At 46.0% G+C, this 16,955-nt stretch overlaps 1 protein-coding gene across 1 annotated transcript; it reads left to right on the plus strand.

The window, feature by feature from the left end:
* Nucleotides 1-1,077: 1,077 nt before the first annotated feature.
* igf1 (insulin-like growth factor 1) lies at nt 1,078-14,289 on the plus strand. Its single transcript, XM_078567657.1, has 4 exons — nt 1,078-1,237; nt 3,073-3,229; nt 12,930-13,096; nt 14,006-14,289. The coding sequence occupies exons 1-4, from the start codon at nt 1,151-1,153 to the stop codon at nt 14,069-14,071; spliced, it is 477 nt and encodes a 158-aa protein (XP_078423783.1). The 5' UTR covers nt 1,078-1,150; the 3' UTR covers nt 14,072-14,289.
* Nucleotides 14,290-16,955: the final 2,666 nt, after the last annotated feature.

The raw sequence follows: 16,955 nt of genomic DNA on the forward strand, positions 1-16,955 counted from the left end.
TAGACAGGCAGAGACAGACAGCTGGACAGATAGATAGACAGATGGATAGGCAGCCAGATACATAGACAGACAGATAGACAGACAAATAGATAGACACACAGACAGATAAACAGACAGATAGGTAGACAGGCATATAGACAGATATGCAGATAGTTGCATAGGTAGATATATAATGCTAAGAGCTCTCTGGCTCCCTCTAGCCTCCGCTGCGGTACTCTCTGATTCCAGTGAGCTGTTGTGAATGAGCCAAGGATCGGGGTCTGGTGCTTTTTGCAGTTTGAGGTGGCTTGGGGACAAGATGAGATGTTGAAAGAAGTCCCGTGTGGCGGTGATTGGAGTTTACAATCGTGGAGTGCGGTTAGGTGGCGGTAGCAACTGTGCGGATCCCAGGTTTTGCTGCAATTGATGTGTGGCAGGGCGAGAATGTCAGGACAGATTGTAACTCCCGGGGAGGGAGAATCAGTTAGAAACTGTCCGTCCGGGGGCTGCCCGTGATCATCCCATCCTCCCCCTCAAACTCACTACACTCAGCATTAGCAGGTGTGATCTGGAACTCGCGGAGAGACTCTGCACAGACTGCTGAGAAGTCACCAGTTTTCCCACTACAGTCTCATCCGGTGAACTCAATCACACACAATTTGTAAAAAAAAAATGCATTGGCAAAGGTTAGACTGTTTTGTATATAAACCCCTGATTTGTAACTATGAAGGACTGAATTTTAAGCTGCATTTTAATTAATGTTAAGCTCCCGAAATTCAAAACATTTTTAATTTGTTATTTTACTCTTTGACATTTACCAACTGGTGAGTTTCTGTTCCATCAACGGCTCCTGGTGTTTTTTTTAAACAAATTCTCAACGTGCCTGGAACAGGACACAACCCAACTTGAAAAAAAAACTCACTTCTTCAAAGTATTTTCATTTTGCAATCTCAGCTTAAGTGAAAGTTCCCGCTGCTGTTTCCTGTCTGTGTCTTGGGGAAATCTCTTTAACTGGAATCCCACTGTCCTTGAAATGGGATCAGATAAGAAATCTGCGCAATCGATCAACCTTCCGCACCCCCGCCCCGCTCTTAGTGTGAAACAGCCAGCAATGTAACTCCAGCTCCGGAACTAAACTTGTCTCTGCATCTCTCGGGCTAGCGGGGGCACGATGGGGAGCTCATCAGATCTACAGATGATGGAGGAGCCCGAGAAACTAGCAGAACTGTCTAAATGCTGCCTCTCAGAAGTCTTTGAGGTGACTTTTCTCTCATGTTTGGGTCTGTGTTTGAGTTCCCATCGAGTAGGTGAAGCTAAGACAAAACCTAGTGTGTGTGTTCATGAGGGGAGAATGTTGCACAAATAACCCTTGAATTCCAAGGACGGAAACATCAAGGAAATGTTCGAAGTGAAGGTAGCATTTAATCAATTGCATGCATGCAGTGATCTGAAAGTCCAGCAGTTGATGCAAAGACACAGTTAATGGTGTATTATTTAATAATGTTAATACTGCAGTCAGTTTTATGCAGCCTATTGGCATCAGTTCCTACTCCAGCTAACATTCACAAGTCAGCTGTGAGAATTCATGTACTGTAAATTGAAACTATTTCATATTTTAAAATGTTATTAGTTTTCATCACTTATTTTTAAATTTATTGGGCCAGATTTTGCTCTGAAAATAACAGTGAGGTTAATTTGCTTGCACTGGCATTTTTGGATAAATGCTACAGCCATAATAAAATGTGTGGTTAAACAGCAATTGCAGAAGTTATTGCCCAAATTGTGCCATTCTGCCATTAGCTTCACAAAAATGGCATTGAGCTTCTGCCTTGCCATTGAAATGCATTGAATGGTGTGAAGTTGGTGTATTTGTGCAGGAGATACCAACTTACCTCACCACAGAAAGTTGTCTTCTCATTACAAGTCCAAGTATCTTTTTAGTAATGTGACAACTGTCAATTACTGACAATCAACCTCTTTGGCACTGAAAATTAACTACACAAGTGTGGAGCCTCATTCATTCAAATTTATTGTTGTTGGAGTTTTTGAAATGTAATTTTTATTTCCTTTCTGTCTCTTTTTTTCGCTCACTCTTAATCCAAGCTTTCTTTCCCTCTCTTTATGTCACTTCCTGTATCTGATTTGACTCTGATTCACCAGCCCTCACTTAACACTTCTTTCTCAGTCCTTGCACTGTTTATTTACCAATCCTTCAATCTGATTGGTTAAGGAGGTACCTTGTTGGCTGTCCTCTGCACTCACTCAGGTCTCAGTTGACCCACCCCCCCTCGCTGTGACTTGATCGTCTCATAATTCTAGTGACGTGTCATACAAAATATGTAAAAAACCCAACTGTGCAGTGAGCAAGGTTAACAATTGGCAGCTGCCATTAGATGTCCTGCCAAAGCAAACCCTGGGCCATTAATGTACTTTAATGAGGTAATTGTGACACAATGCAACCAGGTAAGTCCTTTCTAAATTATACCAAATAGACAAGCCCCTTCTGAGAGTGTTGAGCTCTTTAATTTTGATTGTAGCCTTTGTCCTGTAAGCTACTAGTTTTTAGAGAGTTGGGCAGGTCTAAGTTTGGGATTCACATCAGATGGACTTTGCGTTGTTTGCCTTTAACACTGACGTCTTTTGTATGAAACCAATTGATGAATGAAGTACCTGGTCTGACAGTGGGCTGGTATTAAGTGGCAGAAGGCAATGGTTACTCTCTCCTTATGGGAATCTGATATAGCCAGTCTTTTGTTGCAAAACCCTAACATGTTGGGGAGTCCTCAGCAGGGTCAGGGTTGCCAAGTCTTTTGAGTGATAGCCTAGATTTTGTGCTCAAGCCTCTGGAGTGGGACTTGAGCCTACAAACTTCTAGGACGATGGTGCAAGTCCTACCCACTGAGCCGTGGCTGACTCCTAATTAGAGTACTAGGGAAGTGAGCGGTCAGAGTGGGGAGAAAAGCTAAACTGGGACGCTAAGCCCCAAATACCTTCTGTTAGACTTGAACTCTATTGACAGTAGCCTGCATTAACCAAGCGTCAGTGACTTGTTGGTCTGGATTTCAATGCCAGTTGTCTTCATTCTCTCCACAGTTTGTTAGGATTTGTCTTGTCTCCTACCCTCATCTCTTCTACCTGATGCTGTGCGTGCTAACACTGAGTGGGGTGAATGCCAGTCCAGAGACTCTCTGCGGGGCAGAGTTGGTGGATGCTCTCCAGTTTGTGTGTGGGGACCGAGGCTTCTATTTCAGTAGGTTTATCTCTTTCATTCATTGGGGTTAATAGTCAGTCACCTTCCGTCAAAGTGTGAGTAAATGGTTCAGACTGCAAGTATACAACAAATGGGATCCTCACAAAGGCTTTGAGATTTTTTTTGTGAAGCATTAATGAATGTGGTCACTGATTGTGTTTAAAGATTTAATGATAAGGAACAGGTGATTTTGGACCAATGATTCCCAAATCTCTCCATCACTGGGAGTTTTCCTCACCTCATGTCTGGGTCTGTTGTAGACTCCTTGATTGATTTTAATCACTGTGATTGGTCAACAACTCCATCATTGTTTACATTGTGTGACTGCCAGGATGGTATAAGATGAAGGAGGTGGACCCGAGTCTTTTATCATTCATAGATTATCATTGAATCATGTGCAGCAGGAGGCCATTCAGCACATCACATCTGTGCTATCTCTTTGAAAGAACTATCCAATTAGTCTCACTCCTTGCTCTTTCCTCCATAGCCCTGCACTTTTTTATTTTTAAAGAATATATCCAATTTCCTTTTTAAAGTTACTCCTGAACTTGCTTCCATGTTCCATTCAGGTAGTGCATTCCAAATTGTAACAACTCGCTGCATCACCAAAGAAATGCACTTCATTGCCAGCATGTAGGAGTAGGAGGAGATCAAGGGTAGATGTGTGGTGGACAGCAGAGGTAACATTGTGGGAATGGTGTTATGGACAGGGGAGGGATGGTAGGATGGTTCCCCCTTTTTTCCCATCTCTCAACCAACTGCAACAAGGTATGTTTTAAGGAGTATTCTAACCCCCATGAGTGATGTGACTCTCAAGAACTGATACAGGACAGGGTTTCTTGTACGTTTAAAAAAAGAAAGAATAATCATTTATTTCTCAACACCCAAAATGTAATCGCAACAGCAGCCACACACACATTCACACAAGACACACACATACAAGCAAAGGTGATTACAAAAGAGATAGCATGCACTTAGTGTTGTGAAGAATCCAGAAAGTCACTCTACTTGTCTTTTGAGATGGAAGCTGGAAACATTGCAGGCCTGATATTTTCTTCTTGGTTCACTGAGGAAAATGGAGATTGGAAGTTTCTGGTGATGAAGTGGCTTACTCCTTGCAACAGTAGGTTTTTGGCTTCGCTTCAGTTAAAGTTGTAGTCAAGCTCCAAAGTATGGCTTGGTTCTGTAAATCTGAAGGTAAAATGATAGCCTCACATCTCTGCCTGTTAGTGAGTTTCTAGGCAGCGTCCTTCCTTTGCTGGGCACAATCTCTTCCCTTTGAGTCTCTGTCTCCCAGATAGACTGACATGAGGCTGCTGCTCACAGATGTGGGTTAATAAACGTTTCTTCTCAAAAGCTGGTTTCTGTCAGGTGACCATAATATTGGTGTTCTCATTGTCCACATGAATGGTTCTTGATGACGTTAGCACTAACATACAATGAGGTTTGAATCTCGGCCATTTGCACCTTCTTATGGTAGCGTGTGTTTCCTTTATACCCCTCCTGTGGAATTTCATTCTGCCGCCAGTAAGTCTGTGCGGCCATTGTACATCAGTTTCTGCAGACATTTAGACAATGGTCGCTATTAACTGCACAAGAGAGATCTGTTGCATTTTTAATGTCTCTTCAATGGAATGTCCCAAAACAATTGTTTATATTTAATGTCCTGTTCAGACAAGCAGGTTACTTCCAGTCTTGGGCAGTTTCATGTATATTTTCAGACAAGGATGAAATGTCATCTGGCCCCCTTTACTCCATCTTGTTTTAACGCAGATTTTTCATTCTCCATGTTATATTTTCTAAAAAGTAGTGTCCACTTTTCCATGCTTTTGTGGGCATAACTATGTGGGGTATGACCACAGGCAGAGAAATCACTGCAAATGTTTCTCTGGCTTCAAGTGAATAGATAATAACGGAAGCAAGTGTGTTAACAATCAGCTAACATGGAGACTAGGCTAGGAAGTTAGGTGGTCAGCAGTTTAGTGGGAATAGGGTCAAGGGAACAGGAATTGGGTCTCATGGACAAGTTGAGCGTAGGGAGGGCATGAGGGAAGGAGGGAAAGAAACTAGAGAAAGATCCGAGTTCAGGTCGGGGGTGATGACGCGTCTTAGAGGACGTTTGGCCCAGTAGGATGGGGAAAGGGAAGGATGGAGCAGAGGCTTCTGATTGGATGGTCCTAATCTTAGTGACAAAGAAGTCCATGAGTTCCCTTCACTTACTGTTGGAAATGAGAGTGAGAGGACAAAAGCAAGAGGGATCTAAGCAGGTAATTTGCAGTAAAGGGGAAGCTGGATTATCTTTGCACTCCAGCATGATCCTGGAACAGTGAATAGTTGTGCCAATGGAGAGCAGGGCCTGCTCATATTTATTGTGGTCCAGCGAAACCTGGCAGTGAATGGCTAAACCAGTTGTCCACCATATCATTTATCCCTCTTCTAACAGTGGAAGAACCATCATATTTGAAACCTTGACGAAAGCACACATTTCCTTTCCAAAATTAGTTTTTGTGCAACACAGCATTTCTTCTGCCAAATGTATTGTTTTTTGGCACAGATCACTCTCCTTGGGACTTCAAACCCATGGCTTCTGGCAAGGTTCTCAGCCTATGTCTCATGGCCAGGGTCTCAGATGATGCATCAAATCATAGGAGTTGTTGGGTTTCCAACTGTCAGCTGGTCAGAGGTACTTTCTTTTCTAGATGTAAGAATATATTTATAACATATACATAGCACAGAAACAGGCCATTCAGCCCAACTGGCCTGTACTAGTGTCAATGTTCCACACAAGCCTCCTCCCACCTTCTTCATCTCACCCCATCAACATTTCATTTGATTCCCTTCTCCCTCATACAGTTACCCAGCTTCCTGTTAAATACATTTAGGCTATTCCCGTCAACCATGAGGTAGCAAGCTCCACATTCTCACCACTCTCTGGGTAAAGAGGTGGCTTCTGAATTCCAGACTGGATTGATCAGTGACTATCTTATATTTGTAGACTCTTAGCTTTGGATTTCTTCACAAGTAGAAACATCATTCCTATGTCTACACTATTGAACCAGTACATCATTTTAAAGATATCAATCAAGTCATCCCTCAGGTCTTTTCTTTTCTATAGGAAAGTACCCCAACCTGTTCAGCCTTTCATGATAAATATTTAAGCTTTCTGTTCTGTATTGCTGCAAAAAGAGACACGCTATTTACGCCTTTTGTCTTGCATTCATCAAGAAAGTTCACAAGAAATGATCAGACTATAACGGGGGGAACAACAAATTATACTGCATGAGAAGAGAGTGCTGATTGGTTGACAAGTAGACTCTGGTTGGTGGTGGCGTTGCTATGGAGAATGCAGCAGGGAGCAGTTAGCTTCCAACTTTGTTCAAATTCAAACCGGGCGGGTTGACTCTGATTGGTCAAGGTATTGCCCTGGGGAATGAACCAGGGAATGACTGTTCCTGAAGCTTTTGTTTAGATGAAAAGGTTGTGAAGTGTGCACATGCACCTTCTGTCTGCAAAGCACAGGGCCCAGTGTGTGAATATATATAGCGTCTAGCGTGTGTGAATGAGCCACACTGCGAGCCTGACTGACAGTTTTAAAATTGGTTTTCAGTGTAATCTTAGCACAACCAGGATTGTTTAGCAAGTGTTGTCCAATTGTGGTATCACATCTAATGGTGGACACTGCGTTTTGAGTTTTGCAAGCATGGGCTGGTTGGTTTTTTAAAATTAATTCATGGGACGTGGGCGTCGCTGGCTGGGCCAGCGTTTATTCCCCATCCCTAGTTGCCCTTGAGAAGGCGGTGGTGAGCTGCCTTCTTAAACCGCTGCAGTCCCTGTGGTGTAGGTACACCCACAGTGCTGTTAGGGAGGGAGTTCCAGGATTTTGACCCAGCGACAGTGAAGGAACGGCGATATATTTCTAAGTCCAGATGGTGAGTGACTTGGAGGGAAACTTCCAGGTGGTGGTGTTCCCATGTGACTGCTGCCCTTGTCCTTCTAGATGGTAGTGGACTTGGGTTTTGAAGGTGCTATCTAAGGAGCCTTGGCAAATTCCTGCAGTGCATCTTGGAGATGGTTCACACTGCTGCTACTGTGCGTCGGTAGTGGAGGGAGTGAATGTTTGTGGATGGGGTGCCAATCAGACGGGCTGCTTTGTCCTGGACAGTGTCAAGCTTCTTGACTGTTGTTGGAGCTGCACTCATCCAGGCAAGTGGGGAGTATTCCATCACACTCCTGACCTGTGCCTTGTAGATTGTGGACAGGCTTTGGGGAGTCAGGAGGTGAGTTACTCGGCGCAGCATTACTAGCCTCTGACCTGCTCTTGTAACCACAGTATTTATATGGCTAGTCCAGTTCAGTTTCTGGTCAATGGTAAACCCCAGGATGTTGATAGTGGTGGATTCAGTGATGGTAATGCCATTGAATATCAAGGGGTGATGGTTAGATTCTCTCTTGTTGGAGATAGTCATTGCCTGACACTTGTGTGGTGTGAATGTTACTTGCCACTTGTCAGCCCAAGCCTGGATACTGCCCAGGTCTTGCTTCATTTGGACATAGACTGCTTCAGTATCTGAGGAGTCGCGAATGGTGCTGAACATTGTGCAATCATCAGCGAACATCCCCACTTCTGACCTTATGATGGAAAGAAGGTCATTGATGAAGCAGTTGAAGATGGTTGGGCTGGGATACTACCCTGAGGAACTCCTGCAGTGATGTCCTGGAACTGATATGATTGACCTCCAACAACCATAACCATCTTCCTTTGTGCTAGGTATGACTCCAACCAGTGGAGCATTTTCCCCATGATTTCCATTGACTCCAGTTTTGCTCGGGCTCCTTGATGTCACGCTCAGTCAAATGCTGCCTTGATGTCAAGGGCCATCACTCTCACCTCACCTCTGGAGTTCAGCTCTTTTGTCCATGTTTGAACCAAGGCTGTAATGAGGTCAGAAGCTGAGTGGCCCTGGTGGAACCCAAACTGGGCGTCAGTGAGCAGGTTATTGCTAAACAAGTGTCGCTTGATAGCACTGTTGATGATCCCTTCCATCACTTTACTAATGGAGAGTAGACTGATGGGGCGGTAATTGGCCGGGCTTGATTTGTCCTGCTTTTTGTGTACAGGACACACCTGGACAATTTTCCACATAGCTGGGTAGATGCCAGGGCTGCAGCTGTATTGGAACAGCTTGGCTAGGGGTGTGGCAAGTACTGGAGCACAAGTCTTCAGTACTATTGCTGGAATGTCGTCAAGACCCATAGTCTTTGCAGTATCCAGTGTCTTCAGCCGTTTCTTGGTATCACGTGGAGTGAATCGAATTGGCTGAAGACTGACATCTGTGATGCTTGGGACCTCCGGAGGAGGCCGAGATGGATCATCCACTCGGCACTTCTGGCTGAAGATTGTTGCGAATGCTTCAGCCTTGACTTTTGCACTGATGTGCTGGGCTCCTCAATCATTGAATAAGGGGATATTTGTGGAGCCCCCTCCAGTGAGTTGTTTAATTGTCTATCACCATTCACGAATGGATGTGGCAGGACTTCAGAGCTTAGACCTCATCCATTGGTTGTGGAATCACTTAGCTCTGTCTATCACTTGCTGCTTTCGCTGTTAGCCACTGTTTACAAGTAGTCCTGTCACAGAGTCACAGAATTGTTACACTGTAGGAGGCGGCCATTCGGCCCATCGTGTCTGCACCGACTCTCTGAGCATTTTAACTTACTGCCGATCTCCTGTCTTTTCCCCGTAACCCTGAACATTATTTCTATTTAAATAATCATCCAATGCCCTCTTGAATGCCTCAATTGCACCTGCCCTCACCACATTTCCAGGCAGTGCATTCCAGACCCTAACTTCTCATGGTGAGAAAAATCTTTTTCACACATCGCATTTGCTTCTTTTGGAAAACACTTTAAAACTGCCCTTTGGTTCCTTTTGGTTCTCGATCTGTTTATGAGCGGGAACAGTTTCTCCCTCTCTACTCTGTCCAGACCCCTCATGATTTTGAAAACTTCTATCAAGTCTCTTCTTAGCCTTCTCCACTCCAAGGAAAACAGTCCCAACTTCACCGATCTTTCCTCATAACTGAAGTTTCTCATCCCTGGAACCATTCTCGTAAACCTCTTCTGCACTCTCTCCAATGTGTTCACATCCTTCCTATAGTGTGGCACCCAGAACTATACACAATATTCCAGCTGAGGTCTAACCAGTTAACCTCCCTGCTCTTGTACTCTATTAATGAAGTCTAGAATACTGTGTGCTTTAGAAACAGCTCTCTCTACCTGCTCTGCCACCTTTAATGACTTATGTGCATTTACACCCAGGTCTCTCTGCTCCTGCACTCCTTTAGAATAGTATCCTTTATTTTATAATGTCTCTCCATGTTCTTTGTACAAAATGCATTACCTCACACTTCTCCGCATTGAACATCATCTGCCACCTATCTGCCCACTCCACCAATGTGTCAATGTCCTTCTGAAGTTCTACACTGTCCTCCGCACAGTTTACAATTCTTCCAAGTTTTGTGCCATCTGTAAATTTTGAAGTTGTCCCTTGCACCCCAAGATCTAGATCATTTATACATATCAGGAAAAGCAAGGGTCCCAATACCAACCCATGGGAAACTCCACTACAAACCTTCCTCCAGCCCGAAAAAAACCCTTAAACAATACTTTCTGTTTCCTATCCCTCAGCCTATTTTGTATCCACGTTGCTACTGTCCCTTTAATTCCATGGCCTATAACTTTCCTCATAAGTCTGTTGTGTGGCACTGTATCGAACACCAACTGAAAGTCCATATACACCACATCAATGGCCTTGTCCTCATCAACCACCTCTGTTACCTCGTCAAAAAAACTCCAGCAAGTTAGTCAGACACGATTTTCCTTTAACAAATGTGTGCTGACTCTTCCAAATCAGTCCACATTTTTCCACATGACTATTAATTCTATCCCGAATAATTGTTTCTAGAAGTTTCCCCACCACCAAAGTTAAACTGACTGGTCTGTAATTGCAGGGCAGATCTTTACAAACTTTTTTGAACAATGGTATAACATTTCCAATTCTCCTGTGTTGTAGCTTCACCAGGTTGACACCTCATTTTTAGGTATGCCTGGTGCTGCTCCTAACATGCCTTCCTACACTCTTCATTGAACCAGGGTTGATCCCCTGGCTTCTTGGTAATGGTAGAGCGAGGGATATGCCAGGCCATGAGGTTACAGATTGTGGTTGAATACAGTTCTGCTGCTGCTGATGGCCCACAGCACCTCATGGTTGCCCAGTCTTGAGTTGCTAGATCTGTCCCATTTAGCATGGTGGTAGTGCCACACAACACGATGAAGGGTATCCTCATTGTGAAGGCGGGACTTCATCTCCACACTGACTGTGTGGTGGCCACTCCTGCCAATACTGTCATGGACAGATGCATCTATGGCAGGGTTGGTGAGGATGAGGTCAAGTATGTTTTTCCCTCTTGTTGGTTCCCTCACCACTTGCTGCAGACCCAGTGTAGCAACTATGCCCTTTAGGACTTGGCCAGCTCGGGCAGTGGTGGTGCTACCAAACAACTCTTAGTGATGGACATTGAAGTCCCCCACCTTGAATCATACTCACACATAATGTCCCAGACACCATCACCATCCCTGGGTATGTCCTGTCCCATTGGCAGGGCAGAACCTGCAGAGGTGGTGGCACAGTGGTATACAGTCGGGAGGGAGTTGCCGTGGGAGTCCTCAACATCGACTCCCGACCCCATGAAGTCTCATGAGATCAAGTCTAACATGGGCAAGGAACCATTCTGCGCTCTTGCCACTGTCAGTACTTCCCCATGTTGAACACCACTTGGGGGGAGACGGTGGCATAGTGGTATTGTCACTGACTAGTATTCTAGAGGCCCAGGGTAATGCCCTGAGGGCCTGGGCTGGAATCCCACCAGGGCAGATGGTGAAATTTGAATTCTGTAAAAACCTGGAATTAAACGTCTGATGATGACCATATTGTAAAAACCCATCTGGTTCACTACTGTCCTTTAGGGAAGGAAATCTGCTGCCCTTAACTGGTCTGGCTCCAGGCCTGTGACTCCAGACCCACAGCAATGTGGTTGACTTTTAAATGCCCTCTGGACAAGGGTAATCCCACGAATTAATTTTTTTTTAAAAAGCACTGATTCATCAGCTGAAGGGGGTGGTACGTGGTAATCAACAGGGGATTTCCTTGCCCACGTTAGACTTGATATCATGAGACTTAATGGGGTCTGGAGTCAATGTTGAGGACTCCCAGGGCAACTCCACCACCCCTGCCCCCCCACCCCACCCACCCCCCGACTATATACCACTGTGCCGCCACCTCTGCAGGTTCTGCCCTGCCAGTGGGACAGGACATACCCAGGGATGGTGATGGTGTCTGGGACATTGTGTGTGAGTATGATTCTGTGAGTATGACTATATCAAGCTGTTGCTTGACTAGTCTGTGAGACAGCTCTCCCAATTTTGGCCCCCAGATGTTAGTAAGGTAGACTTTGCAGGGTCGACAGAGCTGAGTTTGCTGTTATTGTTTTCGATGCCTAGGTTGATGCCGGGTGGTCCATCTGGTTCCATTCAGTCAGTACTGGAATGTACAGCTTCCATACTTGGCATCACACTGACACTGAAATTCATATATCACAATGCTAATTCGTGTGATAGGCAGGACATGTTTTTGGCTTAACAGCAGCATCCTGTTAGTGGTGAACATCACTCATGTTGCTACTGCACAGTAACAGCGCGAAACGGCTAGCTTCACCTGGTGCTCAAATTTTTGAGATACCCTGCCCTTCCAGGGTAATCCGAGGTAAACTGGGCGCTTTTCAGGGCCGAAAGTGGCAGCCTTAGGCCCGTTCAGGAGCTTGCGCCTTATAAAGTGAGCGATGAGCTGATGAGGGTAACCATTATCCTGCAGGATGGCTTTGATGAGCCTTATTTCAGCATCACACTTGCACAGTGAGCAAATGGCTCAGGCTCTATTTATGAGGTTGCGATAAGACCAATCCTATAGTGCATGGAACTGTAAGCACCCCAATGCGTATATTGACCAGTCAAGGCAGGCTTGCGGTAGACCAGAGTAGAAAACCCATTGGCAGATTTCTGAACTAGCACATCAAGGAAAAGGATCTCATTTGACTGCTCCATTTCAAAGGTGAATTTGAGCGCAGGATGGAGCCCATTAAGGTATGTAAAGGTTCTAACATGCAGCTGTGGATTGCAGACAGAAGGAACATGTGCACACTTCACACCTATTACATCTAAGCAAAAGCTTCAGGAACAGCCATTCCCAGGTTCATTCCCCAGGGCAGTACCTTGACAATCAGTCAACCTGATTGGTTTGAATTTGAACAAAGCTGGGCAGTTAACTGTTCCATGCTGCATTCTCGATATCAACGCCTCCACCAATCAGAGTCCACTTGCCAAACAATCAGCACTCTCTTCTCATGCAGTATAAATTGTTGTTCCCCTTATTGTTGGTTTATCTTGAGTGGCTGTCCTGATGAGTGCAAGATGAAAAGTTTCGATAACATGTCTCTTTTTTCAGAAATGCTCAAGTTCTGCACTACTAAAAGACTTTCTGTTCTACTATAATTTTTGTGAATCTGTTATGTGCCTTCTACAAGTCTCTATGTCCTGTTTATAGTATGGAGACCAGAATTATATAAACGTATTTTTGCCCAAACAGACAAACCCACAGGTTACAGGTCGACCGTGAGGCGACCACACAGAGGGATTGTGAATGAGTGCTGCTTCCAGAGCTGTGACCTCAAGTTGCTGGAGATGTACTGTGCAAAACCACAGAGAGCGGATGACCCCGTACGCATCCAACGTCACACAGAGAAAGGACAGAGGGTAAGGAACAGTCATATCCCACCCCAACCCCTCCCCCTGTCACTGCAGTCCTCAAAGAGCCCCACAACTCCATTGGGTCAAACTTAAGAAAACTTTGCCTTTAGCCTAATCGATTCCAACCTCTTTCCTAGCGACTGTTTGCAAACTTTGAGTCTTATCTGAGCCAGATCTGAAATTCTGCCTCATATCCTCTCCATCCCAAAGATCAAGTTCTCCACCTCCAATATATCTCCAGACTCTGCCCCTACCTCAGGCTCATCTGATCTGGAAAGCTTCACCCATGCACCTGTCACCTCCAGACGTGACTGTTCAATACTGCCATCTTCCACCCTGTAAATGCTTGAGTTCATCTAAAACTCTGTTGCCTGTATCTTAGTTTGCAACAAGCCCCATTCAGCACCCCCTCACATCTCCACTGTGCTTGTTGACCTAAACTGGCTCCTGATCCAGTTGAATTTGAATTTAAAATTCTCACCTTCCTATTCAAATCCCTCCATGACCTCGCCCCTCTCTATCTCTGTAACCTCCTCCAGACCCAGAATCTTCCTGAGAACTCTGTTCCTCCAATTCTTGCCTCCTGCACACCTGCTACTTCCTTCAGTTCGTCATTGGTAGCTGCCTTCAGCCCTAAACTCTGGAATTACTTCCCCAAACCTCTGCACCTCACTACCTCTTTCTCCCCTTTTAACATGCTCCTGAAAATTGATCTTTTTTGACCAAGTTTTGTCCCAATATTGCCTCCCTTCACACTCCTTTTTCACTGCTTATGCTCCCTTGAAGCACCTTGGGTCATTAAAGGCTCTACAGAAATGCAGGTTGTTGTTGTTGTTGTTAACCTTCAAATAAATGTGTATCTCTGTAATTACAGTTTAATTTCCACCGCTTCATGTAATTCTTTTGGGGTTACAGGAGAATGTCTGGAGAAACCCCAATCGAGCCAACACCAGCAGTGTCAACCGCAATTATCGAATCTGAGACATGCGAAAATGAACAAGGGATCGCTGGCAAACCTGGTCTAATATAACCCTGGTGTGGGCTTACTAAAAAAAAACCTGCCAATTGTCCACAATCGGAGTCACAAACTAGTCACAAGTTACCAAACGAGACCTGTTAGGTGAACTCATTTGCTGAAAAGTATGAATTTTCCTCACCTTATCATCATTCCTGGGTTTTTGTGGTGGGTGCTTGGGCCGGGGCGGGGTTTGTGGGGGTGGGGGGGGGGTGCGGGGGGGCGGTGGTGGGGGGTGGGGAGGGGGTGGGGGTGGGTGCGATGAGCAAGTGGGTTTGAATGGATTCTGCCACAAGAGAAAAATTGCCTTTCCAAGCAGGAGTTTCACAGGCAACTTCCATAAGGACAATGGCTCAATCGACATGTGTGTGGACCAGTTAGAGGGCCAGCGACTAAGAAACAGATTTCATTTTAACTTACACCTGAAGATTTCAACATATTTCATTGTTAATAAGCTGATTGTAACCTCTGACAGTGCTGGAGCCATGTTTGATACTTTACGTAGCATATTAATTTGCATATAAGCTGCAGGTTTGCAAAAGAAAAATGCATTCAATTTACATTGGGGGTGCAGTTTATAAGCAAATTAATACTTATATTTCCTCCCAGGATAGGACATGATGTGAGTAGAGGAGGGCTGGTGGTGGAGATGGGTTAAGTCTCTGGCTTGCAGTTCAGCCTATGTGCAGTTATGGCATGTATGCCTGCCAATGTGGTAATTAAACTGTGCATCAAAAACGCAAGTCAGGTTACAGGTATTTTCAATATTTGCACATTCGTGTGTTGACTTTTGTAACTACAGATACCATAAGATTACAGGTCACAATCTGATAGGATTTCACCATTAACCCTGGATTTTAGTCAGTACAGTAAGGCCACTGATCCTCAGTGTTTCATTGTTAAGAGGCTGTAATTCTTTAAAGTTTGCATAGGGAGCATATTTTTCTAAATCAATCCTTAAGCTCTACTTTTATAGCTCTATCTCTGACCTGTGCAGCCTTAAGGCTCCACATTAAGAGCAGAACTTCACACAGTGAAGTCCGTCATTCTTCAGGCTGAGGTGATAGCACTGGCATTGCCAACGCACCGAGATCAACACTGGCAGGATGGCAGTCGCCATGGAGACCTTGGTCCAGGACGTCATCCTGCACTGTTGCACGGGCTTAACTCCATCCACAACAGTGTGTACACGAGAGGGGTGCTGGGCAGCTCGATCTTACTCTAGCCATGTTTCCTCACCCCGTTGCAGCGCCAGGTTGTAAAGGGTGCAGCAAGCTACAACGATGTGTGATACCCTCTGCGGACTGTATTGCAGGGCTCCACCAGACCAGCCCAGGCACCGGAACCTCATCTTCAGCATCCATGATCTGCTCCACCAAGTTGCGAGCTGCTGCATGAGCCTCATTATAACGTCACTCTGGTGCAGTCTGAGGCCGCTGCACGAGTGTCATCAGCCACGGCCTCTGTGGGTAGCCCTTGTCCCCAAGGAGCCATCCCTGCAGCTTCTGTGGACCCTGGAAGACTGGAGGTATATGTCAGCGAGTCAGGATGTAGGCATCGTGCACACTCCCTGGAAACCATGTGCATACCTGCAGGATGTGTTTCTGGTGGTTGTACACCAGCTGCATGTTCAGTGAGTGGAAGCCCTTGCGGTTGATGAAGTCCAATGAGTGTAGCGATGGAGACCTGAGCGCCACATGAGTGCAGTCAATCGCACCCTGCACCTGTGGGAATCCCGAGATCAGGGAGAATCCAATGGCCCTGGTATCCTGGCTGTCCCGGTCCCGGGCGAAATGCACAAAGTTGTTGCCATGGAGAAGATGCATCCGTGACCTCATAGATACATTTGTGGGTGGCGGATTGTGAAATCCCATAGAGGTCGCCTGTGGAGCCCTGAAAGGAGCCACTGGCATAGAAATTGTCACTTTCACAGCCACTGGCAGTGGATACCCTCCATGTCCCCTTGGTGCTAAGTCCTGCAGTAAGTGGCAGATGTGAGCCACCAGGTCCCTAGACATGTGCAGTCATCAGCAACACTGTTTCTCAGTCATCTGCAGGAATGGCAGGTGGCGTCTATAGACCCTGGGTGTTGCTAGGCACTGACCAGCCACGGCTCACTGTCACTCCTGGGCAGTGTGTGTGTGGGAGCCCCTGCTGCCCCTTCTTCATGAGGTTGCTGCTCCTGCCTTTACGCAGCCACCAGGAGCCTCAGTCACTCGCTCCTCCGTCTTCTACGCTCTCTGTAGGCATCAGGCACACAGCTAGGTCACCAGGATCCACGATCCTGATGTGGTCCTCCTGCAGCATGAAAGAGAGAGACGTGGTTATCATGGCTGCACTTAGCACCTTTCCTGGCCCCATGTGACCACCGCTTAATGCTTCCCGGAGAGAGCTGTCACCCCTCGGATGGCCAGAGATGAGTGCGCTGCATGGCTGCCCTGTCAGCCTGCAACATGGGGGACACTGGTCCAAACCAGGATGCTGAGATTGCAAAGGGGCTGTGAGCCTCCAGCAGTGACTGTTACATGGCCAGTGTTGGCGAGGAGATTGTACAACATGTGCAGTCCATCTGCTCCGTAGTCCAATAAAGTGATGGCGGATTCGAAATCTGTGTCGGGGGTGTGGGGGTGGGTGGGGGGGTGGGGGGTAAGGTATGGAGGGCTTGGTGGCCCTTTGGTGCCTCTGCGTTGCTTGCATGGGTGGGCAGGCTAGGAGCCCGATCCCAATCATATCACTGTGGCTGCGCCTGATCTGTCTTAGCTGCAGAGACCTGGTCAGTTTATACAAGTGTCCCTAATGCGTGGCCACTTCCCTCAATTACCCAGCCCCCGCACCTCGATTGCCTGTGCG

Source organism: Cetorhinus maximus, chromosome 22 (genome assembly GCF_964194155.1).
Source record: "Cetorhinus maximus chromosome 22, sCetMax3.hap1.1, whole genome shotgun sequence".
NCBI classification, from domain to species: domain Eukaryota; kingdom Metazoa; phylum Chordata; class Chondrichthyes; order Lamniformes; family Cetorhinidae; genus Cetorhinus; species Cetorhinus maximus.